We start from the raw sequence: 26792 nt of genomic DNA, 5'->3' as shown, positions 1-26792 counted from the left end.
GAAATACAGACATGGCCTGATACTGGGGGCTTCTGTTTCTTAGAGGGGCAGAAACACATCCCTGGGCCTAGTACTACGTTCTCCTGCCACACGGGGTAGACATACACCCCTGGGCCTGGTACTAGGTTGTCCTGCCACACAGGGGGTAGAGACACACCCCTGGGCCTGGTTCAGGGATCCCCAAGAAAGTGACAGACTCATGGCCCATAAAAGGGAGACAATTGCCTACTCAGCTCTGCCCTCACTCCCGTTCCATCCAGGTCACCCGGGGAGAGGTACTGACCAGCAGGGGTGGGCAGAACAAGTGGGCTGCTGCAGACCTTGGTTTGAAAAGTGAAGGGGAGGAGGCCAGGCACAAGCCGGGCTGAGGACTCATTAAAGTGAGAGAACGGGGAAGCCGCCTTGTTATATGACAGAGCTTGGGTTTGGTGCGCGTCGATAACGAGCCAAGGGCCAGAGAACCCAGGGCTGATGTCCCCTGAGAAAGGCGCAGCCAGCTGCTGCTGTCAGCACCCAGCACTTCGTTAGTCTCGCACCGTTTCATTCCGGTAGCTTCCATGCCTGTAATTAGAGGCTCGTTTCTAATTATAGCCCCGTCAGCTTGCCAGGGTGGGGGGAGCAGACAGGCACCATGGCTGCTTCTGAGCATCGAGCGTGGCTGCTTGCTAAGGGGGGTGCAGTGCTGGCAGCTTGTTCTCTGTATGTATAAATATCTTCTTGCTGTATGTTCCAGTCTGTGCATCCGATGAAGTGGGCTGTAGCCCATGAAAGCTTATGCTCAAATAAATTTGTTAGTCTCTAAGGTGCCACAAGTACTCCTGTTCTTTTTGCAGATACAGACTAACACGGCTGCTACTCTGAAACCTGTCGTTCTACACTTAGGTTAGAGAGCAGATGGCTGGATGGAGGAGCCAGGTGATTACACTAGGGTCTCTGCCTTGATTTTTTTTGTTTTTTGTTTTAAAGTATGTTTCTAGCTGTTGTGGTTGCAGAGAAAGGTGTAAATGTGACCTGAGTGAAATGAGGGAGCGATGTGTGGCTGAGTTTGCAGAGAGCTTGAGACAATTGCTGTGGGGGGAGAACTGCCCTGCACGTGAACAAGGCCTGAGCCTGCCAGAGAGCCAATCGCTACTATTTCTGGGCGGGGAGAAGGGGGCCCCATGCTTTAATGAAGCACAGGCCTTAAGCAGAATAGCTGCTTGCTCCCCCACTTTTTGCTCTGGTCTTTAATGTGTAATGAACAATAACAATGCTTTGTCCCTTTACAGCACTTTCTACCCACGGCGCTCCCCATAGAGGAATGAATGTTGGGGAGGTATTACCCCTGTTTCACAGATGGGGAAACTGAGGCATAGACTGGCCAGGGACTCGCCCAAGGTCACACACACTATTTGTGCTGCTTTTCTGGGCCCATTTGAGACAGTTAAAGGTGAAGTGGAAAGAAATCCTGACCCTGCACCAACTGTCTGTGCCTGAAGGGGATTGTGGCCAAGCCTGGACCGGTTTCCCCGGCTGGCACAATGAACCTGCCAGCCTCTCACCTTCATTCTTCCTGTTGTTGAGCTGGTTGAACTGCTCTGTGAACTCGGCCAGCGACTCCTCGATGGTCTCCGTCCGGGGAACGGAGAGGGAAAACCGCCGCTTGAAGTTTTTCATCTTGTTCATTTTATCCTGTGCTGCGGTGGGACGGCAGGGCCCTGGAAGGGGAAAGCAAGGAGAGTAGGCTGAAGGGCTTGGATTGCATGCAGGACCACCCGCTTGGGGCTGGAGCCAGACGCACGGGGCCTGATTTGCAGAGGCGTCAGGCACCTGCAGCACTGACTGACTGGACTTGGGAGTGCTCGGTGAAAATCAGGCCCGAGATACAGTCTGTGCTCCTGATGAGTTTACCAATAAAAGGCCCAATCCAGGGCCCACTGAAATCACTAGGAGCCTTTCTACTGAACTCAGCAGGCCTTGGGTCAGACCCAAACCACTGATCCTATCAATGGATCCTCATGGACGACCCCATGTGCCCACGCACAGCCTGACTGACTTCAGTGGGACTTGGCCTGGCTGCAGGGGTCTGTCCGGACGGCTCAGATTGCAGGATTGGGGCCTAAGCGTGAATCCTCAACGCTAAACCAAAGGAATGATTGTCTCTCCCTCCCTTCTCTCCACTGCCTCACAGCTGTGAAGAGCAGATGCCTAAAATACTGACCCCCCTCTTGCGTTTAGCATTGGCAGCTCTGCTGAGACGCGCTGCAAAGCCGCTAGTGACTGAGCAGGGTAATTAGGATGGATTACGGCACCCGTCTAATAACGTGAGACGAAGCAGCAGAATTCCATAGGGAATAACCACCGCAGGACAGTGAAACGCTCCTGTTAAAGCTTCAGCGATGGCTCAAGTTCTACCTTTCAGCCTCAGCAGCTGCAGAACAGAATCAGGCCATGTCTGAAGGGTCTGGGAGTAGCTGGGGGACGTGACCCGAACCCAGTGGATCCAAGTTTGCCAGGTTTATTCCCATGGAGCTATACATGGCGCGCACTGGACAAAGCAGGCAATAGGTGCCAGATGATATCCCATTCTCCTCCACTCAACCCCTGGTGTGGCAGCAGCATGCCTACCTCAGTCACACCCTTTCCCCCTTAGTAAGTGAAGGAGTCAGCTAAGGTATCGCTTGCACTATGAACACCCCTTCACTAGGGAACAGCCTGACACCTAGCAATGCTCTCCACTGTAGCCCATCATCAAACAGTTGTCAGACGGTAACAACTCTTGATTGACGCCAGCCTAGACTGGATTCGAACCTGTGACCTAGCAATGAAAGGCTCCAAACTCTTCCCCGCATCTAACAAGTGCATTCAGGACCTGGCAAACCCTCCTACCATGACGTGCACCTAAGCAGGGACTGTCAGGTGTGTGATCCCTTCGAGAGAAGCACAGGCTCTGGAATAGGACCATTTTCATTCACAGCCTGAGGTGAATTTGAACCCAAAGCTCAAGAGGAGAAGCCTGTCCCCACTGACGTCAATGGGAGTTTTACCATTAGCTTCAACGGGGCCACAATTTTGCCCCATGTATTCTGGGGCTGCGCAGGAGCATGCCCAGCTCCCAGTGTGTACAATTAAAGCAGCCTTGGGGTTGCTCTGTTATATGCTCAGCTGCCCTGTGAGCCGTGGAAAGCAAAGAATAGCCCTAGATGCAGGGCACTCCAGCCACGCTCCCCGTGTGTTCTCTGTGCTGGGAGGAGGCCAGCACAGAGCCCTCAGGCCAGTGCTAAACCAGCTGGGGAGGCCCCAGCACACGGGATATTCTCAGGGCATTCCTTCCACCTGCTTCCAGGCCCCTTTACATTTGAGAGTAGCATACGGGGCCTTACTGTGAGTCAGGGAACCAGGCCCCTTGTGTTTTCATTAGTTAACTGTGGTCTCACAGGCCCCCGGTGCTTGCCTTTTCGTCGTTCATTATCACATGTGCCCAAGGGCTGTGTTCTAGACACCAAAATACAGGAATATCGAAATAAATACATAGTCTCACTCTGGTCTGCAACATGCTTGGACTCCCAGTCCTAGCTGGGAAGGGCGAGGGCTATGGAGTGGGGGAGAAAAGGAAGGAAGGAAAGAAAGACTGAACGAATAAAGAGAAAGAAGATTTAACTCCCACAGAGAAGAAAAGGAAAATCCTCTAAGCTCCCAGGCCGGTGTCTCTCCGGTTTCTATGCTCTGCCTTTGCCAAAGAGACTCTCTGGGGCACCAGCGAACTCCCCAGGGAAGAGAGGACTGAGGATCTGACTGGGAGGGGACCCCTGAGATGCAAGAGAAGAAGTGAGGCCCTGAGTGCCCACCGTTCATTTACAGTCTCTTGACTGATTCCAATCTTTATGGACACTGAAATCCTCTTAGCCACAGATCTGATTAAAGAATAAAACCCTTAAATGAAGAAACCCCCCAAAGGACAAAGAGCGAAGTTCATTGTTTCTCTGGCTGGCTAAACGAAGACATGCAGGCAGGGCTGCAGCGTTCTTAATTCCCAATGCTTACAAGCCACTTCACTGTGTGCTGCAGCTTCCGTCCCTAGCTCAGCAATGGAGACAGGGCCTGGCTTAGGAGCTGCTCACATTCTGCACTTGGATGCCTTCTGGTTACAGTAACTGTCTGGGGTGACAGTTTTAGGAAAAGGGTAACGCTCCTGAAACGGACGGGATCACAGCAGTGCCCTAAACCAAACCTCGGAAAGGGAGAGAGTCCCTGCACAGCTCTGCCAACGCCCCTTCATTCTGATCTGCAGCCCCACCCCTGCCATTTCTGTCCTGGACTCCCCACGCAGCTCTGCCAAAGCCCCTCAATCCTGGACAGCCCCCAGCTATTCCAGCCCCGGGTTCCCCACTCACAGAGATCAGCCGATGCCCTTCAATCCTGACCCATAGCGCCCCCCACTATTCCAGTCCTGGGTTCCCCCCATACAGAAATCAGCTGATGCCTCTCAGTGGCAACCTGCAGCCCCCTATTCATCCAGTACTGCCACCCCCAGCCCGCTCTGCCACTTCATGTGCAGCCCCCGGACTCTTCCAGCCCCGAGCAGGTTCTTTGCTTTACGATGGCCCAGCTGCAGCATGGCCCAGGAAAGCGACGGAGCGATGAGGTGTGCTGGCAGGAGGGGGAAGGCTGCTGCCCAGTCAATGACCCCTTTCACCATAATGACCGGGCAGAATCCCACTGACCCGGAACAGCCTGCCTCCTGCCTCCAGCCAGAGCTGGCTGCGCCCACTCCGCCCACCCTCCAACTGCGAGAGAAGCTATTTTTTCTTTTCTTTTTTTTGCACAGCAGCGGAGTAAATGTAGCAGCTGCTGCTTAACAAGAAGGGGGGAAATAATCGATGGCTCAGCAGTACTCGGCAGCTACCCCCTGCTGGCCACAAGGCACTGGCAGGCAAAGCCATTGATCGGGCTCCCTCTCTGTTGCCCAGTGGCTAGTTCACGCTGACCCTCACAGGCACGTCCCCTTGCAGGGGGTGGGACTGTAGCCGCTCTGGGACTGACTGCCTCAGCCCTGTGTCTTTCTTGCCTAGTGGGCTGTGGGACAAGGGGCTGAAGTCAGATCCTCCATGGGCTATGTCTCTGACTGCCTTGGGCCTTGTCTCCTGGCCCTGATGCTGAGGGCAGTGGGGGCCTGAAAGGGGAAGGACGGACTATCTTGGGCTCAGATGAGCCACCCCTCCACCAGGCCCTTGTACCTGGCAGGGACTGCCATTCAGGAGCACCGCATTCCTTTAAAGTCACTCGTCCTGCAGCACAGAAGGAATCTTAAAGGGCATATCAGCCGCTGGCTCCTGGTTCACTGAATGCTACTTCAGGGGGTTCTGCCCCACACCTCAATCCCGTTCGACCCTTCAAAGCGGGAAGGGATCTGCTGTATTGCTGTCTGCTGGTAGCTCATTCCCTCCCCTGGCCACCCCTGTGATATCAGCACAAACAAAGGGTGATCGCATTCCAGACTGATGGGCTCAGACGGGGAGCTAACGCATTGTGTTGCTGTGGCAACCAGCACACTTGGGTTGAAACGCTTGCATCTGAAACCTTAACAGATCATCTGTCAGTAATATAAACATTCTGCACGGTCATCAGCCACTGTCGCACCAGCGCGCATGCATCCCGTATCCAGCCTCCTAACACTCATGCAATCTCTCACGTTCAAAGCCTGGGAACCCCGGGAATTAACCTTAGCTAAGGCTGCACTCAACCAGGTTTCCTGCAACCCCACTTCTTCCCAAATCCCCCAGCCTAGCAAACCTCTCCATCTACAGACAAGGGTTGACCAAGGCACAAGCAACATCTGGAATCACAGTAAACAACTGGGTGGCTTGGGGGGTTGGTTACAGGGGAGGCAGGGGGCGTTCTCATAACCTCACTATTTAATAAGCCCCAGCAGAGTGGAGACCAATATTTACTATCCTCTGAAGGCCTGAGTGATGAGTCAGGCTGGGATCTCGCTCCATCTCACAAGCTAAGCAAGGTCTAACCTAAGCACATTAGACAGTGCCATTTGTGGCATGTGCATCAATGGAGCTAAATGGATCCGATGTATCTCACTCCAGCTGTGTACGCTCACTCATGCTGTTAAAGCAGCAACTGGGGGAAGCTACCAAGCATTTGTGCCATATGCCCACACTGCGCTGCATTGACCGGGGCTCTAGTCGACAGACAGCGGATGGGAGAACTCTTGGGAAAATGCATACCTGCATCTGTGCTCGAATAGGGGGTGTTCTCTTCAAAGTAATGTTCAGCCACACCCCAGCAGGAGGAGCTGTCTTTCAACTGAGGCAGCAAGCAGGGTTCCTGACCATGTGATGGCATGGCACTCTTTGAAAGACCAGGAGTATATTGACACTTGGAGCTGCAGGTGTAACTTCTGGCTCATGTAAACATACTCGCGCTAGCTCTGACCATCCTAGTGCGCTAAAAACAGAAGTGCAGCCATGGTGGCATGAGCAGCGTGGGGGCTAGCTGCCCCGAGTATGTACCTGTCCAAGATGCTAGGTACATACTTGGGTGGGTAACTCCTCCCACAGTGGCGCAGCTACTCTTCATTACCTGGATTAGAGCTAACGAGGGTACGTCTACATGAGTTGGACATTACACCTTCTATCTCCAGTGTAGACCCTAAGAGGTTCTAACCCCAATTCCAATATGGGCAATTACTTTCTTCCTTCCACCCTTGCACCCACTTTGAACTAACCGCAGTTTTCTTCTTTACTTCCTGTCCTAAACTACTGTGTAGCATGCTGTGAAACAGCCGTTGCATTTTGCTGCTGGGTGCTGCAGAGGTGATTGCATCTCAGTAGCTAGGGCCAAATACACAGCATGTAAAGTGCTTTGGCATCCACTGTGCTATGTGAACAACAGATATCATTACTGGAATATTACTATGCGTAATGATGTGTTCAGGAAGATTACACACTAGCAGCACCAGACACTGCAATTACTTTGCTTCAAATCCTCCTGAAAGATGTCACTTGAAACTGACAGTCCTCACTTCATTTCGCAGAGCAGGTAAAAGCATAGTGCAAGACTCCTCCAAACTAGCCCACCAAATCTATGGTATGTCTACACTACTGTATGTCTAAGGTATGTCTACACTGCCTCCCAGCCTGCACAGACTTGTGCTAATGGAGCTAAGATCTAGCTATGTGAATATTCTGGTTCAAGCTGGGGATCAGGCTCTCAAGCATAGGGTGTCGGGTGGGCTTCAGAGCCTGAGCCAGAATGTCCACACTGCTGTCGTTAGCATGCTAGCACCAGTCTGTCTACCCAGGTTGGGAGACTTGCTCCCAGCTGCAGTGTAGACATATCCCAAGACACTTCAGCCCAACCCTGGAGAGATTGGTCAAGAGCTTCAAAAGTGACTTAGGGTACGTGTACACTGCAGTCAGAGGTGTGACTTCAGCACGTGTGACGTGTAGACACACCCCAGCTAGCTTTGGTCTAGCTAGCTCAGATACCAACAGCAGTGAAGCTGGGGCAATATAGGAAGTGGCATGGGCCCTGGGCATGTACTCGAGCGGACAGCCCACGCTGCTGCAGCTTCACTGCTATTGTTATTGGAGCTAGCTAGATGAAAACTAGCTGGGGTGTGTCTATACATGCTGCAGTCGCACCTCTGATTTCAGTGTTGACAGACCCTTAGTGATTTTATGCACCCAACGTGAGACATTTTAAAAGGGTCTGATTTCAAGGGTGGACGCCCAGCAATTTCTGACCCTCTTTCAACCTCTCGTTGGCAGAGCTGCTCGAAATTGTTGTTGATGAATGTGTGTTACGCTAGCTAGGGCCCAGAGGTCCCCTTGCACTGCATGCTCTACACACACACAGGGTGCGCTGACACTGCAATCACAGGGTGTGATTACAGCTTGAGTAGACATACCCAAGCGAGCTTTACTCTAGTGAGCGTGGGTACTGGAGCCAAGAAGCTGCAGCAGGCTAAACAGTGCGAGTAATTACTCAGCTTCCAGATGGGCTTGTACAGCCTGCACAGAGTGCACGCTGCCACTGTGTCAAGATATACCTCAGATATATCTACTCACGCTTCAATGGACACCCCGTGAATGCAGTGTAGACGTAATAGCGAGAGGCAGCCCGTGCACAGAAGAGCTTACAGTCTATAGACCAGGCAGATAAAAGGTGGGAGAAGGTGAGGATTATTATCCCCATTTCACAGCTGGGGCACTATGGCACAGAGAGATGAAGTGACTTGCCCAAGGTCACACAGGCAGTCTGTGGCAAAACAGGGAACTGACCGCTGATCTCCTGAATCCCAGTCTAGTGCCTTAACCACAAGACAGAAAGTCTCCCATGCTCAGGAAGGATGTAAGAGAGCAGATCCCAGGCTCTGAGTGGAATTTCTGTTCTGGGACTTCAGCCACATATTTCTCAAGCTTATTTGTTTTTCCCAGTGGCAGCCGGAGGAAAGCTCTCCACGCTCGTTCTGCTTCGCTGCCAGCAATGAGCCACTCTGGAATCTGGTCCCGGGCAGTGGTGATGCTGCCGTCAGTAGGGAATGAGGCTGGGGGAGGTGCAGAGGTGGCGTGGCCCGGGGAATTACGTCAAGTGCCGCACAGACACGAGGTCCAGGAACTTGTTTGATCTGGTGAAGCACAGAAGGAATGTGAATCTGCGGCAGTGCTCAAGACTAGCAACGCAGCGACAGCTGGCAAAAACAAGCAGGGCCCTTTACCATGCAGACAGGCCTGTGAGGAGGACAGAGGCCAATGCACAAGCAGGGGGCAGTCAGGGAACCCCTATACAGCAGTGGCTTTAGGGACTGATTATTTAGCCCAGCCTAGCAAATTTATTATTACGGTGAAGGCACAGCAGATGAGCTTGTGATGCACAGAACAGAAGATTTTTGAGACCCAAGCCATGGGGGCATTTGTTAGGAGGTGAAACGGGTCCATGACAGAATGCAGAATGTTGCAGAGCCACTGTTAGGTTGGGTGGTCAGGCAATGGGCCCAACCTTCCACATCTAATGGTGCAGCCCAGCACCTGCTGTCTGTGATACCTGCTCCCTTCCATGGAAAAGGGTGCCTGGCCCTGGATAAGCTCCTGTTTCTCCTGGAGGCTGAAGAACCACAGGGACCGTTGCATCAGCTGCCACCAGGCCTGCTGTGACAAAGGGACAGCAGAAGTACTACACTGGATCAGACCACGAGCCCATCTAGTTAGTCAGACTAATGTGCCAGACACTCAGTCCCACAAGCTCAGATGAAGGTGCAAGAAACCCTGCAGTTAATCTGCCGACAAGGGAAAATTTCTTCCTGACCGTCATCAGATAGAGGTTGGCTTGTACCCTGAAGCATGATGGTTGATATCCCTTCTGAGCCCTTTTCTTTTTCCTTCACTATTACGATTCTGTATTGTGCCATTGCCAGAAGGGGGCACTATGCAGGAGCCTGGATTCCAGAGGTGGAAAACCAAGGAAGAGTCAGGGAATAAAAAGATATTAAATCTGAAACGGTGAAAATGAGAATGGAAAAAGGTCGCCTCCTTCCCCCACTCATTCCCAAAATTAATGCAAGTAATCAATGACTTAACAGAATCCATCACTGCAGTACTGAGAATCTCTCTTCCTTTCATTGCCACCTACCAGAGCATTAGCTGCTATAAGCTACTAAATATAAACCCGCTCAGAGAGGAAGTGAGTTGGGGGTAAAAATAGCTGCAGAGAAATCACAAGGATATTGTTAGTTACTTCTCCTGCTATGTGCCTGAACTATCCGGTGTTCATTATCTTTATGACTTTGTGCACTGTGTAACACTGGCTGCTTCCTCCAACGAAATCAAGATCTGACATGTGATGAAGAGGTTCACATTAAAATGCCCACAGGCTGTAATTTATGGGACGGTTATTGTCGTCCCCCCACCCATTTCCCCGAAACAAGAATTCATCCTACTTTGTACTGTATGGTCACGAGCTGCATTAAAACTGAGATGCCTCCACCCTGTCGTGATCAGTCCTGCCTGGTAGGTGCAAAATATCTCTGATGCGGTCAGGTTTCAGCCCTGTTTCTAAGGCTCTGCACTGGGTTTTCAGCTGTACCAGGGCAACCCCCAACGTAGATATGATTTACACAGGGTGCTGTGTGACTAACATCAGTGCAGCATACCCCAGTTTCAAGCCAGGGTAAACTGCACCAGTGCAAACAACACCGCACTGGTGGGAATCACGTCTACACTAGGGAGTTGATCCAGGACTGCTGCATCAATGGCTGAGTCAAAGCCTAACTCTAGAGAGTTTCAGCTTCAGACATTTCACTTCAACGAAGCAGCTTCAGCCCAAACTTTCAAAAGTTTCCACTCACCTTTGGGTGCTTGATTTGAGGCACCCAGGGCCAAATTATCAAAAGCAGCCTCTGATTTTGGGTGCCTCTATTTTTAGGTCTGATTTTGCAGAGGTCCTGAGCACTTGCAGATGGAAGGAGTCAGTGGGTGGCAGGTGCTTCTCAGCACATTGAACATCTGGCACTAGAGGACGCGTTTTCAAAAGAGCTCTGCACCCAACCCGGCCAGAAGTGTCACAATGGGTGCTGGATACTTCTGAAAATCTGGTCCCCTGTGTCTCAAGTTTGGTATTCAAAAACCAAAGCGCTCTAGATTAGTGGCCATTCTGGGAAAGGTTGGCGTTAGTCTCCACCTCCCTAGCCAGGGTATCTTCAATATAGAGCTTCATCTCTTCTTGCATCAGAGCCTCCCCTCACTGCTCTAATCAAGAAGGTGGAGAGGAGACACTCCCTCAAACCTTTGGGAGGAGCAGGTTCAAGAGGTGAGTAGCCAGAAGGAACTATTACTATGGGAAAAACAGAACCACTGAACAAGACAGACTAGCCTAAGGGTGTTCCTCACACAGCAGAAGTGACAAAAGCTTTTTGGAATCAGCTGATGAAGAAGTCACTGGGGTTGCCTTCTCACTGGTGCCTGGTTACCTGCAGATGACTGGCAATGTCACTGAAGGCGATAGCATCTACAGTCTCTTGGACTGGGGAGGCGGGTATTTTTGTTTGGGTTTCTTCTGAGCTGTGGCATACGCTTGTGTAACTACAAGGCGCAGACCCCACTAATGAGCCAGAGAGAGCCCAGTCTCCCACAGAATGGATTTCAAAATAATGACTGTTAGTGGCTTTCTCTTGTATTAAATGAGTTTTGGCTGCTGCTACGAAAAGAAATAGAAGTGTTTATCGGCTCTATCAGAGCATGTTAAACCTTTCAATGCCGCCTTTACAGAAGCAAAACAATAATACCATGTGCATTCATGCAACTGTTTTACCGCGGCTGGCAGTGTGGTCTAGAGGGTGGAGCACTGCACTGGGACTTGGAAGACCTGAGCTCTGTTTCCAGCTCTGCCACTGACTGGCTTGGTGACCTTGGGCAAGTGACAGCACTGCCCTGTGCCTCAGTTTCCCCAACTATGAAAAATGGAGATGATAATGACTCCTCTCATTTGTAAAGTATTCTGAGGTCTTCTGATAAAAAGTGCTATGCAAGAGCTAGGTATTATATTATTACCAATATTATGGCTTTGAGCCTAAAGGATCCCAAAGCACAACGTGAATTATGACAACCACCACTGAGAGGCAGCCAGCCCGGGATGGAAAGAGTCAGCTGATTAGCATCACACAGCACTTTAGGACAGGAAGTGAAGAATCCCACTGAAATGGCAATGGGAAACTTAGGCCCCAGCAGACAAAATGAAATTGCTCTCATTGGAATTTGGCTAAAAAAATCGGGATTAAACTGAGTGATGTGAATGAGCTGCATTTATTGTAACAGCTAAATAGTAAATACTTGGATAAAACTGTTGACAGAATCCAAATCTAAATCCAGGCAAGAACGCTAATGACATGGACTGATGACAAGATACTTAACTGCTTACTAAAGCTACAGTAGTTGCACTAGCAATACCTCTGTTCAATATTTCACAGGAAACTATTTCAACAGACAGTTGGGCTGTAATTAGCCAGATGAATCTCTCTTGTATTCAGCCCAGAAGAGCTCTCTGACGTACTGCTGTGGAATTCAAGGGACAGATATTCCAGAGAACTGCCAATAGGTAACTTGCCATCACGATGCGCAACAGCCCCCTTTCCATTCCAGCACACCTTGTGGTTCAGTATTTATGTTTTATTCTCACAGTTATTAGGTAGCATTGACTCGTTATTGTTGGTGTTGGAGGCTTTTCTGAGCTGAGGCTCTTATTTGCTTGGCAAACATACCCACTGTACAGGACCGAATGCGCTTACAGCGGTAAGTAAATAATGAATCAAGGCACAGGTTGATTAGGTGCCTATCCCTATGGTGACATGGGCATCATACTGAACAAAAGCTAATCTATGTAACACACGGGATAAGTGTGTGGTGTCCCCTTCTAATGACTGGACAATAAACAGGATAACAGCCTACTACAGCTACTAGCTGTTGCAGTTACTCTTTAAACTCAAGTAGGGGAAGCCTGTGCCTTACAGCTGGAGGCCTAGGGTTCTATCCTTTCTGAGAAGCAGCAGCAGAGGCTGCCGCATAACCATTATGGGACAGATTCCATCCCTTACCCCAGCCCCTATCCGTCACTCTGGCATTGTAACATGAAGGGTTACGGGAGAATTCCTTCTGAGCAGGCACAGCTCTGAATTCCCCCAGCACAGCCCTACACTGGCCCCCTTACAGGAGGTCTGCCAGAATGGGGATGGGGGGAGGAGTTGGCACATACCACTGCAGAGACTCGGATGTTCTTGGGAGGCTGAGATAAATTAGAACACCCTTGTGGCTGCTCTAATTTACGCTGGTGGTCATTTTGACCCCCTGGGGTGGCTGAGAATCCTGAGGGAGCAGAGACTGCAAAGCCCTTTGGCTCCACGAGGGGCGGCACAGAATTTCAGCCTATGACCACAAACTACACCGCTTCCTGCCTTTCACCCGCCACCCCATACCGACAATAAATCTTATGCCAAATTAACAAGCTCCTTCTTCCCCCAGGCAACAGTACATCTCCTGCTGGCTAAAAAGCCAGGTTGAACAGATGCATCTTACACAGTATCCTAGAGAATGCCAGCGTTCCAATAACATGCTCAGAAACTACAGCGACAAGCATGATCGAATGCCTGGAGAGATTAGTTTAGATTGATAGAGGCTGGCAGTTTCTGAGGGCTCACATTGCAGAGTTTGGGTCCCTTCATTGGCCATGCCATTCCTCATTGCCCTCAGGAATCCAACCCTAGGGAGAGACAGCAAGCACATTCCTTGGACACAACTGCCAGGATCGGGTATAGGGGAAGAGACGAGGTTTGGAGACAGCCTAGGCCCTAGAACAGGGGTCGGCAACCTTTCAGAAGCGGTGTGCCGAGTCTTCATTTATTCACTCTAATTTAAGGCTTTGTGTGCCAGTAATATATTTTAACGTTTTTAGAAGGTCTCTTTCTATAAGTCTATAATATATAACTAAACTATTGTTGTATGTAAAGTAAATAAGGCTTTTAAAATGTTTAAGAAGCTTCATTTTAAATTAAATTAAAATGCAGAGCCCCCCGGACCGGTGGCCAGGACCCGGGCAGTGTGAGTGCCACTGAAAATCAGCTGGCGTGCCGCGTTTGGCACCCGTGCCATAGGTTGCCTACCCCTGCCCTAGAACATTGACTGCATTATAGCTGGTCATGAACATCAGTGCAAAGTGAGTGTGAAAACACGGTAGAGTTTTACACCCATCGGCACTGGTGTAAATGACTGCACAAGATGCAGGGCAGCAGGAAATTGGGAACGGCACCCGGAAGTGAGTGGGAACCCAGAGCACTGCTATGCACTCAGTGAAAGAGACTGAGCCAGGACCTGAACTTTTTCAAAGCGGAGGTTGCTCAAATCGAGGGTCACTTCGAAGGCTACTACTAGCCTGCTGTGTTGCACTATCAGATGGGGTGAGGTGGAGTAAGTGGGTGTGGCTAGAGGAATGGGACTGGAAGGGAGATTAGATCTAGTTAGCAGGTGGGACTGAAATAACCAGAACATCCTGCAATGAAGAATAAGCGTGCATGGGGATTTCACAGTGTACTCATCCAAACACATGGGAATCTCAGGTCTGAGCCCTATCCACAAGGTGGCACATCCCCCCCAATAGCCTGGGAGGTTGCTCCGGGGGGATAAGCAGTGGTCCTTTGAACCTGACTCTGCCAACATCAGTTCATGTCCCACCTTAGGCAGAAAATGGAGGGGAAGGATGGTCCATAAGAATGGCCAAACTGGGCCAGATCAAAGGTCCATCTAGCCCAGTCTCCCGTCTTCCGACAGTGGCCAATGCCAGGTGCCCCAGAGGGAATGAACAGAACAGGTAATCATCAAGTGATCCATCCCGTCGGGCGAACAGAGGCTGGGGACACCATCCCTGTCCATCCTGGCTAACAGCCATTGATGGATCTGTCCTCCATGAACTTATCTAGTTCTTTTCGGAACCCTGTTATAGTCTTGGCCTTCACAACATTCTCTGGCAAGGAGTTCCACAGGTTGACTGTGCGTTGTGTGAAAAAATACTTCCTTTTGTTTGTTTTGATCCTGCTGCCTATTAATTTCATTTGGGGACCCCTGGTTCTGGTGTTATGAGAAAGAGTAAATAACACGTCCTTATTTACTTTCTCTATACCCGTCATGATTTTACAGACCTCTATCATATCCCCCCCCTTAGTCATCTCCTTTCCAAGCTGAAAAGTCCCAGTCTTATTAATCTTTCCTCATACAGAAGCCGTTCCATACCCCTAATCATTTTTTTTGCCCTTTTCTAAACCTTTTCCAATTCCAATATATCTTTTTTGAGATGGGGCGACCACATCTGCACGCAGCATTCCAGATGTGGGAGTTCCATGGATTTACACAGAGGCAATATGATATTTTCTGTCTTCTTATCTATCCCTTTCTTAATGATTAACAACATTCCGTTCACTTTTTGACTGCTGCTGCACACTGAGTGGATGTTTTCAGAGAACTATGCACAATGACTCCAAGATCTCTCTCTTGAGTGGTAACAATTAACAGTGGTTAGGGCACTGGCTTAGGATGTGGAGACCCAGGTGCAATTCCCAGCTCCTGCCATGCAATTCTTGTGTGACCGTGGCCAAGTCACTTGGCCTCTCCGTGTCTCAGGTCCCCATCTATAAAAACAAGGCTAAGAGCCCTGCCCTACCTCATGGGGGTGCGGTGCAGATAAACACATTAATAGATTGTGAAGCGCTTTGAGACCCACTGACAAAATGCTCCAGGTCAGAAACAGGCATTATTATTCAGCCAGCTCATGCCATGTAAGCCACCGGCCCTGGACCTTTATTATTAAGCCCGCCTGCTGGTGATGAGGCACGCACACTGCACAGCTATTTCCACAACAGATTCGGTAGCACCCTATCGACAGAGATAGAGTCTCCTCCTCTTGGCTAAAATCTCTCCCCCGATCTGGTTCCTAATGACCCTGTTTACCCACAGGAAACTCATTCAATCCAGCCCTGGTGGAGACCTGGGAACCCCCCTCGCCTCTCCATGCAGCTGTCTGTGCCGATTGCTCTCCAGGAAGCGTGAGTGATGAGGGGAGAGAACAAGGCCACAGCCCTGCTTGGCATGCAGTTCTCCTGCTGCTGAGCTTTGCCTTTCAGGGGCCCTGACATTTCACGCCTAGGCAGGAAACAAAGACCCCTGCCAGGAGATCATGCTCCTGCAAGGAGGGAAGGGCAGTCAACTCCTATTAATCTACAGGAGCCCCGCAGCAAAGAGCAGGAGCCCTGATCCCAGGGCAGGCTGTTTGCATCAAGCACTTGCTTGAAAGAAGAACGTAGCTCCTTGAGGGACTGACTCAATTTCCTGGGCTGCAGCTTTTCCCTCACATTGGCTTCAGCAACGGCATGTTTCTGGTACAGGGAACTCCCCGAGCTTCCAAGTCCCCAGGCCCTGGTCAGAGAGGAAGTGGTGGGTTCAATTGCCACCTCTCACTTACTCTCCCCCTGCCTCAGTTTCCCCATCTGTAAACCAGGGAGGATAAAGCTTCCCTTCTCCCACCTTTCGTCTGACTTTCTTTGATTGTCAGCTCGGTGGGGCAGAGACTCTCAGTCGCTCTGCACATGAGCAGCACCTTGTGCACTGTGGTTTTGATCCTACCCCTTTGCTCAAACCTCCCCCCCCCCCCGACAACATGCCTCATTCTCGGGACCCATGAAGACAACAAGGTAACCCGGGGGGGTCCCTGTGAAGCAGAGATAGGGATGCACCCGAACCAAAGCGAGGACTAGAAGCGAGGGAAGCCATATCCAAACCTGGTGTCCAAAGCACACAGACAGAGAGAGACCCTGCCAGGCCTCACAAGGCAAACTTTGCAGAAAGCTTCCTCCAGGTCCAGCCTCCAGCTGCCATAACCTGCACTCGGCACACTGCTGCACACGGGCAGGAGAGCTGTTTTGCTGGATAAGCAGTTCCCTCCCGGTTCCCCTAAGTCCTGACAATGAGTCCAGTAACAAGATCACACAAAGGGGGCTTGTATTTCCTTTGTATCTCTGCCTCTCTATGGCCGGCAGCCCCGGGCGGTGTAGTCAGCACGTCACACTAGGACCCTCTGTCAGAGCCTTGCAACGCTTGATGGCTCTGAGTGAAGGCACTAAAATGACAGTCATTATCTCGGCAACCAAAAGCTGCTAGGAGCTTATTCTTTCGCTGGGGTTAACCTGAGAGACTGTATCTCGTGTTTGGCCAGCGGGACAATAGGCCATTAATAGCCTGTTTGCCCAGTACAGACGGTCCTGTCACACACCAGTGGCTGTAGCCTGTTCAATACCCATATTGTCTGCTAGTCTACCAGGGCTCTTGATGAGCGGTAGCGAAGGTGGTTGTGTCAGCGTGTCCCTGGTACGCTCCTTATTTTCAGGGGATTATTGGGCTAGATACTCGGCTGATGGAAGTCAGCATAGCCCCCTTCAAACCAACACAGCCCCAGGGCCGCCCAGAGGGGGGGGGCAAAGGGGGCAATTTGCCCCGGGCCCCGCAGGGGCCCCCCAAGAGAACAGCGGAGGCTCCCGCCTCCGCCCCTCTCCTGGAGCCTCAGCGCATCAAGCGCCGAGTCTCCGCCGGGGCCCCTGAGCCCCGCCCCGCTCAGAGCCGCGTGGGGAGGGGGCGGGGCTGGGAGCTCCAGGCTGAGCTCAGCTCCCTCTGCCCGGCGTGGAGCTCGCAGCCCTGCCCCCTCACCACGTGGCTCTGAGCGGGACGGAGCTCAGGCCCTGCCGGACACACGCTGCGGCTGTTCCAGCGAGGTGCTGAGACTCCGGGTGAGGAGGGAACCGGGGGGAAGAGGCTGGGGCCAGGGCGGGGGGGAAGCGGGACCCACTGCCGAAGTGCAGCCCGGTCTTCGGCGGCGGGGGGCCCCGTCCGTTCCGGGACCCGCCGCCGAAGTGCCCCGAAGACCCGCGGCGGGGCCCCCATCCGCCGAATTACCGCCGAAGACCGGGCTGCACTTCGGCGGCGGGTCCTGCTTCGGCGGTAATTCGGCGGCGGGGGGCTCCCACTGCGGGTCTTCGGGGCACTTCGGCGGCGGGTCCCAGAACGGAAGGGCCCCCCGCCGCCGAAGACCCCGGGCCCCCGGAATCCTCTGGGCGGCCCTGCACAGCCCCGTCATTTGTCACCAGCTGAGGATCTGGCCCAGAATAGGGTTATAATAATATGAGAATCTCAGCGATGGTGAACATATCGAACTCACCCAAGGTCCGAACAAGTGCATTCGGCTCTGTATTCATTTATTTCTTGGAACTGTTTAAATTACAAGTTTAATTTGCTGCCACTCAGTAGATGGGTCTTGAGCTCTTAGCTATCCCAGTGGTGGCAGTGTAGTTGAGCACATGCAGCACTCGATGGTGACTCAGGAGACCCGAGGTGAAATCTTGGCCCCACTATAATACAAATAACACCAGTGATAATGGGACACAGAGAAGGACAGAATCAGGGGCCCATTCACACAGAAACCCAAAGTTCAGCGTTACACCGATCCAAGACCCATATTGACTTATCATGACAACAACCTTATATTTCCATAGTGCCTCGCAACCTGAAAAACCCTAAAACATATTCCAAAGTCTGTTATCCTGGGCAAGTCATTGCCTCGCCCCGTGCCTCAGTTTCCCTAAATGCAAAAAGTGGTTGATGATACTCACCCATCCTTTGCAAAGCTCATTAAGAGCTGATGTCCTGACCCAAATACAACTCATTCAGGAACACTTCAGTTCCCTGACTCTTCAACTAGACTCGGCAATGCCTCGCTCCCAGCCCTAACCAGCTGCGTGCTGTTAAACAGCTGTCACAACCTACCTCCATGGGATATTTATACACTGCCCTGTAAACGTTTGTGGACTTGATGTTCCCACGCATGCACCTGAGCATCCACACCTCATTGTAAACCTGGGCTTACAACTGATGGACTCAGTCTCACAGCCGGGCTGCACATCCACCTTGCACTAGGCAGACCTTCTGACTCAGGCCTGCTGCTTCAGCTGCGTCCACTCTGCAGAATGACAGGGAATGGACCCAAGTCACAGCATGACGTGGGTTCTGACCCACCCTCCTAGCAGAGTCTTAGGGCCTTGAGCTCAAACCTGAGTCAGTCCTGTGCAATGTAGACATGCCCATGGTGGCTGCACATCACTGGTGGGTGAAGTGGCTCCTGCACATATGCTGTGACACTGCACCCCATCTTCTTCACAGTGATATTATGATGATATGATTATGACATTGACGATGTATTTTATGCAAGGTAAGTCATGTGAAGTGTCATTGGAAAAGTTATGATTTGCTGAATATGATTATCTAATTTGTATGCATGTATCATTTTTGTATCAGAAGTTCTGAATATTGACTATGTAGCTGTATTTCAAACGTAGTTACACCTGGGAAATGCCAATGAGACAAGATATTTTCAGTCTAGATCAGTGGTTGTCGAACTGTGGGTTGTGACCCCAAAGTGGGTCATGACCCCATTTTAATGGGGCCGCCAGGGCTGGCTTAAACTTACTGTAGCCCGAGGCCGGGGAGCCTTCCTGAGAACACTCCAGACAGCCTGTGAGTGATGGCTGCTATGACTCTACAAGGACATGTGATGAGACCACATGTCTCTAGACTCCATCTTGGGATGTCAGTATTTTTCCACAGACTGGTCTGGGATCCAAGCTTTGGGAACAAAGGTTTCCTGCCATATGCAAAAGCTATATAAGGCAGGGAGTGACATCATCAGCTGTTCTTCACTCCCCACACAAGACGACTCCTGGAAACACCCGAGGAAAAAAAACTGAACTGGACCCAGACTAACGGGATTTTTAGCCTGTGAACGAAACACCTGGGAATTCCAAGCCGTAAGCAAGCATAGCTTGCCCCATAAGAATCTGCAACCTGTTTGTATCATCTCTTAGGGTGAGAATCTGTTATTCATATCCAATCTATTTAATATATTAAGCTTAGTTTATGTTTTTTGTTTATTTGCTAGGTAATCTGCTATAATCTGTTTGCTATCACTTATAATCACTTACAAACTATCTTTTGTAGTTAATAAACTTGTTTTTGTTTTATCTAAACCAGTGAATTGGAGTGAAGTGTGTGGGAATCATAACTCGGGGCAAAGGCTGTTGCATATTCCTCTCCACATTGAGGGGGCGGGCAATTTTATGAGCTTATGCTGTACAGCACAAGACGGTATAATTTTGGGTTTCTACTCCAGAGGGGGTGTGAGCCTGAAGAGCTGGGAGGAGCTGTCCCATGAAGGGGCTGGTCAGAGAGCCTGCTTGTAACCTGTATGTATGCTGGTGAAAGTGCAGGCTGGAGGACTTTGCAGCTTGTCACAGCAGTACAGTGTGAGAGGGAACCCAGGCTGGTGGGTCAGGGGGCTCAGTGGTACCCCAGTTTCAGGTGGCAGCCCGGGGGGAACCCGTAACATATGCATAGCTTAGAAATAGTTTAGGGACCCTTCTGGATGAAAGATACTTCAGAAAGGCAAACCAAATGTTATTGTTATTATTGCCTCCTGTAGGAGGCGAACATTTCTGGCAACCAACCTTCCCACATGGTTAAAAAAGAGGATGCTAACTCCAGAACACCAAAGGAAACACTATTTGATTTTCTATCCCAGGCAGTCTTAATCTGGGGTGGGGTCATGACCACTTGCCCCTCCCCTATTGCTAAATGGGAGAGAGATCCTGCTAGAGGAACGGAGGATCGACCAGGGGACCTGGAAGGAAAAAGGTTGAGAACCACCGTTCCCTTCATACAGCATCCCCCTGGATGTAGCTGGGCAGCCAGGGATTATCGCCCGCACGCAACGCGTGTAGCATAGCCTGCCTCCCTCCTTTTCATTGCTATTTTCCTTAATTTTTAATTAGGGCTTTCATTCTCTCTCTTCCTAACCCACACGTAGTTCCCAGTGTCCCCAGTGTATAAACGGCTCAGAGATTTCAGCTCAGACAGCGAAGTCAAGACAGGCTTTCCTTGCTCTGCCTTTGCCAGAAGCAGGGCTGCTGAGTTTGTGGGAGGGGGTGTGTGTGAAATCCTCTCTTCAGAAGCAAGACTCTGCCTTTAACAGAAAACACTGTCGTTTTGTTTCCTTTCATTTTTTCCACATAGAGTTTAGCGTGGCCTAGTGACCTGAGCACAGGACTGGGAGCTGTGATACCTAGGCACTGCTCCTGGCTCCAGCAGAGGGAATGGGAGTCAGGATTCTTGGGTTCTGGGCCCAGCTCTGGAAGGGAGTTTGTTTGTTTGCCTAGCGGATGCCGATGGTGGGGAAGGAACAGAAGCTGGGGCACGGGGTTCTATTTTTAGATGTAGGGTTTAGTGGTTAGTCCAGGAGATAGATGGTCAGGATTACTGTGTCTATTTCCAGCTCTGTCACTGACTCACAATGTGAGTTTAAGCAAGTCACCCATGGCCTGATTTTCAGAGATGTTGATGCTCAACTCCCACTGTATGCAAAGGGCCTGATTCTCATTTAAGCTCAGCCCCTTTTACACCACTCTGGCAATGCAAAAGGGCTTTAGCAAGAGTATCAGGCCCGAAGGGACCCACAGGTGCACAGCACCACTGAAAATCAGCCCACTGGTGACTTGCTTAAACCCACATCGTGAGTCTCTGGCTTGGGACTCAGTTCCCTCGAGTAAAATGAAGGTGATACGTCACAGGAGAGCTGTGACGCTTAGGGTCTGTGAGGGGCTTTGGGGCCACTGTGTGACAATAAGCCCTATGTAAATGCAGCACATTCCTGCGGGGGGGGGAGGAGTACGATTTACACACACAAATAGGAGTGACCCAGGCACAGCTTTGGTAGTTACTGTCCACAAACCTAATCCTCTCCGGGCAAGCCCTGTACCCTGATCCTGTCACCTGATTACATCCCAGAGCTGCAGCCTTTGTATTCTGCCTCCCACATGCACGAGATCCTCGCCACAGATTTGCAAGCCAATTAAGGGATCTTTCATCTGGCCCTGGCTAGCAGGAAAGCAGTCGGTAGGCGGCTGCTGCTGTGGAAGGCTAGGAGAGCCGTCAGCAGATTCTGAGCAGCTCTACCTCCAGCTAATTAACTGTGCATAACCATTAAGACACGGTGCGGGGCTGAGATTGTGTCTCAGCTGGTATCAGCTTACTCTGAAACAACCACCACACCGGGGGGATGAAATATTTGTAGTTTCTCATATTAAAACCATTACTAGTGGGATGCATGTAAGGCAGGGGCGGCTCTAGCCATTTCGCCGCCCCAAGCACGGTGGCACGCTGCGGGGGGCGCTCTGCCGGTCGCCGGTCCCACGGCTCCGGTGGACCTCCCGCAGACGTGCCTGCGGATGCTCCACCGAAGGCGCGGGATCAGAGGACCCTCCGCAGGGACACCTGTGGGAGGTCCACCGGAGCCGCCTGCCGCCCTCCCGGCGACCGGCAGAGCGCTCCCCGCGGCATGCCGCCCCAAGCACGCGCTTGGCGTGCTGTAAGGAGACAGAGTGAGAGAGAGAGCTTGTATCTCACAGATCAGAATTCAGACATGATCTATTTTCACCTGCCACTAAAATGCAGCCACCTCTGGTGTAGAGGAAAGGAGTGGGCAGACAAATGGTACACAGCAGCAGCAAGAGAAGGAATTATGCCAGGCATACCAAGACAAACCTCTACCTGGTACAAGAAGTGGCACAGAATCAAAGATTTTGCCTGGAGCTCACTCCCCCGACCCCCACCCGCTGGCAGGATCAATGGATGCAGACATGCAGGAGACCTCAGCAACAATCAATGTGGGCAGGATTGCACTAATGTTACTCTTCTTTAAAAGAGCTTGTTCTATTGCGCGGTTTTATGGAGAAAGGATGGGCAGGGATGCAAAACCATGCTCTGAAGCGTCCCTAGACTCTGTTTGCCAGGAGCTGGGAATGAGCGACAGACGATAGATCATTTCCCGATTACCTGTTCTGTTCATTCCTTCCGAAGCACCTGGCATTGGCCACTGTCAGAAGACAGAATGTGACCCAGTATGGCTGTTCTTACGAAGCCACAGGACTGGGTGTCAGGATGCAGCTGCCACTGACTTGCTTGTGGCCTTGAGCAAGTCACTTTAGCCTCTCTCGCCACCTCAGTTTTCCCCTTCTGTAAAATGGTGACCGACAAGACACACCTGCTGTACAGAGGGACTGTGGGAGCTGGTGTTTATAAATCTTTGCATGCCAGACTCCTGGGCATTAAGGACACAGAATCCTTTGTAAGGTTCCTTGAGCCTCAGGCATGTAAAGCTCTGTCGTCCCCGCGGGTCCTGCTGCAGTTGCCTTTCCCATTCCCACGAGATCAGGAAGCCTGATACTTCGGGCTCAGTTTCCACACCCCTCCCCTGATATGCATGGTATGGAAAAGAACATTTTTAGGGCACAGTAAAGGGTTTTCCCCCCAATAAACACAGCTCTACATTTTATAAACCCAAACCAAACTCCCCCAGCAGCACAAAGGGCTGGTACGCTCTCTGCATCTTCCCTACTGGAGTGGAAATACTCGGAACCTTTCCAAACAGCATCACATTTTGATCCTAGCCCCCTATGAAAGTGGCTGGATCTCCACAAAACTCTCTCTAATACCTGGATTTCAAAGCTATTCATCTCTCCCGTGAGGCTGCCATGCCAGGTCAGCACTTATCAGATTACCTGAAACTCCATCATCTTGCACACCACTCTCAGGAAATGGGGGCGGAGTAGGAGAAATTCAATCCAAACAGATATGCACAAAACTAAAATCCCCTCCAGACTTCAGCTCAGACCCAGGAGACAGGCCTTTGCAGGGCTGATCTGAGTCTAAAAACCAGCCCCAAGAACTCAACCAGATCTTTCTGCAGCAGCACAAGAAGAAACTAATGAAAGAAGACACAGTTCCTGACCTATTTTCCCCCCTTCAGGACAATTTACAGAAGTGGTACTGACTAGGTTTCTGTCTGAGGCCATGTGCTGGGGCAGCAGTTCCACTGTGTAGAATCAGGCATTAAAACCCTTTGCATTGGGGTTTCAAATCTGTTTTATTTAAAGCTCCGGGAGTCACATGATGACAAGCGAATGAGCAAATACCACAATTCTGCCTCCTTGCCAAGGATTGAGCTAATCTGGCATTTAACCTTAAACCAGTTATGCACCCATCCTGGGTTGGCTCTCTGTGTGCGTATGCATATGTGTTTTGCTTAGCGGTGGAGGAAATGCAGTGGCTGGAAGATGTCTGAAAGCTGCATGGGAATCAATGTAACAATTCAACCCTTTTCCTCCAAGGATCTCAAAGCACAGCACAAACAATCATTAAGTTTGGCAGCCCCCCCAGTAATAAAAACAATAACTTCATAATCCTTATCTGTCGATCTCAAGACGTATGATTATTTGTATTGCAATAATGCTTAGAGTCCCCAGTAAGGAACCAGGGCCCCACACACAGAGGCACAGAGAAGTTGAGGACCACATTTTTAAAGGCATTTAGGCGCTTAAGGATGCAGATGGGTGCCTAGCGGGATTTTCAGAAGCACCTGAGTGCCAAACTCCCATTGATTTCAATAGTTCAGTGTACCTGCATCTTTATGAGCCTAAATGCCTTTAAAAACCTGGCCCTAAGTGACGAGCCTAAAGCCGCTGAGCAATACAGAGGCAGAACTGGGGATGGGGGGGGAGAGAGAGAGAGAGAGAGAGTGTGTGTAGATACTATCTTTCTGGAACAACATCACGTTATCCAGACGCTATCCAAAGTCAAAGGGGCATTGTTAAAATCCGGGTGATCCTACACATGTAAACCTGCAGCCGAACGTTTGGGAAAGTACCTGTGGGGAAGACTTGTGGAAACAGAGACGCCAACAGGCAGGGGGAAGGGAAGAAAACAGCAATTCATAGACCAAAATGTTTCTCTGGCAAAGCTGAGGGGAGAGAGAGGCAGAGCCTGAGCTGAACGACAGCCATTTGAAGTCTGAATGGGAAACCTGCTTCCAAGCGCTTCATTATGCCGGAGCCAATGATGAGGCACAGGTGAAGGGTCACGGGGCGGAACGAACAGCCCGCAGTCCTTCGGGTGAGAGTGCAAGAATCACCAGGATAGTGCCAGGCAGGGGCAGCCTCCAAAGCACGGGTGTGTGAGCAGGAAGAGATCACTGTCACCATACGCTTCTCAGTGAAGCCACCAGAGGGTCATAGATTTTGGAGGCCATCAGAGATCACGATGCTCGTGGATTCAGAACCCCCATGGAACAGGCTGTGGCGTTCCAGTGAGGGCGGAAGAATGGCTTCCTGGTACGTGAATGATGAGGCTCTGAGAGTCAATCTCATCTCACAGGGAGTCAGAGCTGGGATTAGACCCAGCAGCTCCTGCCTCCCAATGCTATTATTAGTCTTATTATTACAGGAGTGCTTGGAGGCCGCAACTGAGATTTGGGGCCCTATTATTCTAAGTGCTGTGAGAAATGGTCCCTGCCCCATAGAGCTTGCAGTCTAAACAGAAATGGCACACAAAAGATAATGTTGCCATCTCCATTCGACAGGGAACTGAGGCACAGAGAGACATTAAGTGACTTGTCCAAGGTCACAGGGGGAGTCTGTGGCAGAGCCGGGAATTGAAGCCAACTCGCCTGACTCCCAGCACGATGCCAACAAGTCTATACAGCCAACCCGCTGCTCAGGCATTGGAATACACCTCTGATAGACTGTATAAGCCTGCAGTTCCCTATCCAAATAATTGCTGCCATAACCGTATGTCAGTGTTTAGATAAGAGTGGGCCTCTAAGTGGCCTTATCTGAAATCATCCTAGTGGGATCTTTCAGGCTTTGCTGGTAGAGCTACATTCCAAGATGCACAGCAGGTATTTTGCTTTTGCTGCACCTGTGCTGATGGGCAGCAGGAAATGGGAGAACTGCTGCTGGCCTGCGATAGGGGAGACTGCTTGAGGATGCACTCCCAGCCATCAAACAGGGAGCTTATGTCTATTAAAGTCCTGTAAAAACCAGAAGGCAACGAGGGAAATAAAAGCCTCCTAGGCCGAGAGGCAGCTGCCCGGGATCCCCCTGCGATAAGGTGATTGTTTCGAGGCTGCAAGCTTGGCAAGAGCTCCGATTGGTTACCTTGATGCCAGGCTGTTTAAAACATGGTTGCTGCAGAATAAACAGCGTCCTCGGATGAACTCTACGTGTTCTCATGTGCCCTCGGGCAGTGGACATTCCACAGGTCGGGCAGCCTTTGGCAGTGCTTACCTTGGCTCGGGTCATACGCATTATCTGTGCCCACCACTGTTACAAACTTGTTTCAAGTAGCTCCTTTATGTGTCAGTTTCGCCTCCCTGCTTTCAGAGGTCACCAGCCTCCGTGGTGCTCTGCCAAGCTAGTGACCTTTCCCCATCTACTGCAGGGAGCCAAGTACTCTGGGATGCCTTTCTACCAGCTATCAATATTACTGAGCTTTCCTCCCCATGCACCTGCTCGTGCACAAAGGATTTTGGCCTTGCAAGGGGCCAGAGGCTGATCAGCTGCGTGAGGAATGGACGTCATTTTGGCTATGGGCCTGGAAGAGGTGTTGCAAAACCAAACACCAACAGGTACTTTAAAAAAAAGGGTAAGAGCCAGATCCTTGGCCAGGCTAGCTTCATCCCTGACCTTCACCAGTGCTATGTCAATTTATACCAACTGAGGGGCTAACCCAGGGTCTCTCACTTCTGGTTCAAATCTGGCCCAGCTCAATGGTGATCTGGCAGAGGCAAGCCAGATGCAATGAGTTTTGTGGGCGCTGCAGTTCAGTGGACAAATGCCCAAGTTGCCGACAACATGGCAACATACCCCCATCCCCAACACATGCATCGCCAACCCCTCTCTTGGCACGAACGGAATGAACTTGTGATGCCCAGAGGTGACCTCGCCCACCTTTCGGGTCAGGATTGAGGTAAATGGGCAGGGAAGCTTGCCCTGCAGCTGTTCATGCTGTACCTGTTCTATGCATGGGGCTGTGTATCTGGAACCTTTCACCGGCAACGCAATCCTCCTTAGGAGTGGAATGCTAACGGGAGAACGTGTAACCGCCAGAGACTCACCCAGCAGCTCCCTGCTGGAATGTAAGCGCCAGCTGATTATCTGCCTTCTGTTAATACCCTGCACAAATGATAATGATGTACCCAGAATAAACCATTCTGAGACAGCACACTCTGTGAGGGGATCCTGCTCTATCATGCCTGGAGGAATAAAGAAAACCCCTTCAAATTGGGGTGTGAGCACAAAAATCACTAACATCCCTTTAGCAGCTGGGAAACCT

General features: G+C 50.9%; 1 protein-coding gene across 4 annotated transcripts in view; it reads right to left on the bottom strand.

The window, feature by feature from the left end:
- CDK18 (cyclin dependent kinase 18) overlaps positions 1–26792 on the bottom strand; it is a 117956-nt gene that overhangs the window by 33116 nt on the left and 58048 nt on the right. For 2 of the 4 annotated variants that reach the window (XM_045013953.1, XM_045013954.1), the window contains one exon: positions 1542–1697. In XM_045013953.1, coding sequence (XP_044869888.1) covers positions 1542–1665 — 124 coding nt within the window. In that variant the 5' untranslated portion in view covers positions 1666–1697. Of the gene's footprint in view, positions 1–1541; positions 1698–18341; positions 18730–26792 lie in introns of those variants that run through there. The other 2 variants (XM_045013951.1, XM_045013952.1) reach the window with 2 other exon arrangements.

The sequence above is a fragment of the Mauremys mutica genome, chromosome 4, assembly GCF_020497125.1.
Source record: "Mauremys mutica isolate MM-2020 ecotype Southern chromosome 4, ASM2049712v1, whole genome shotgun sequence".
NCBI lineage: Eukaryota > Metazoa > Chordata > Testudines > Geoemydidae > Mauremys > Mauremys mutica.
This window is presented reverse-complemented; position numbering and strand designations above follow the sequence as displayed.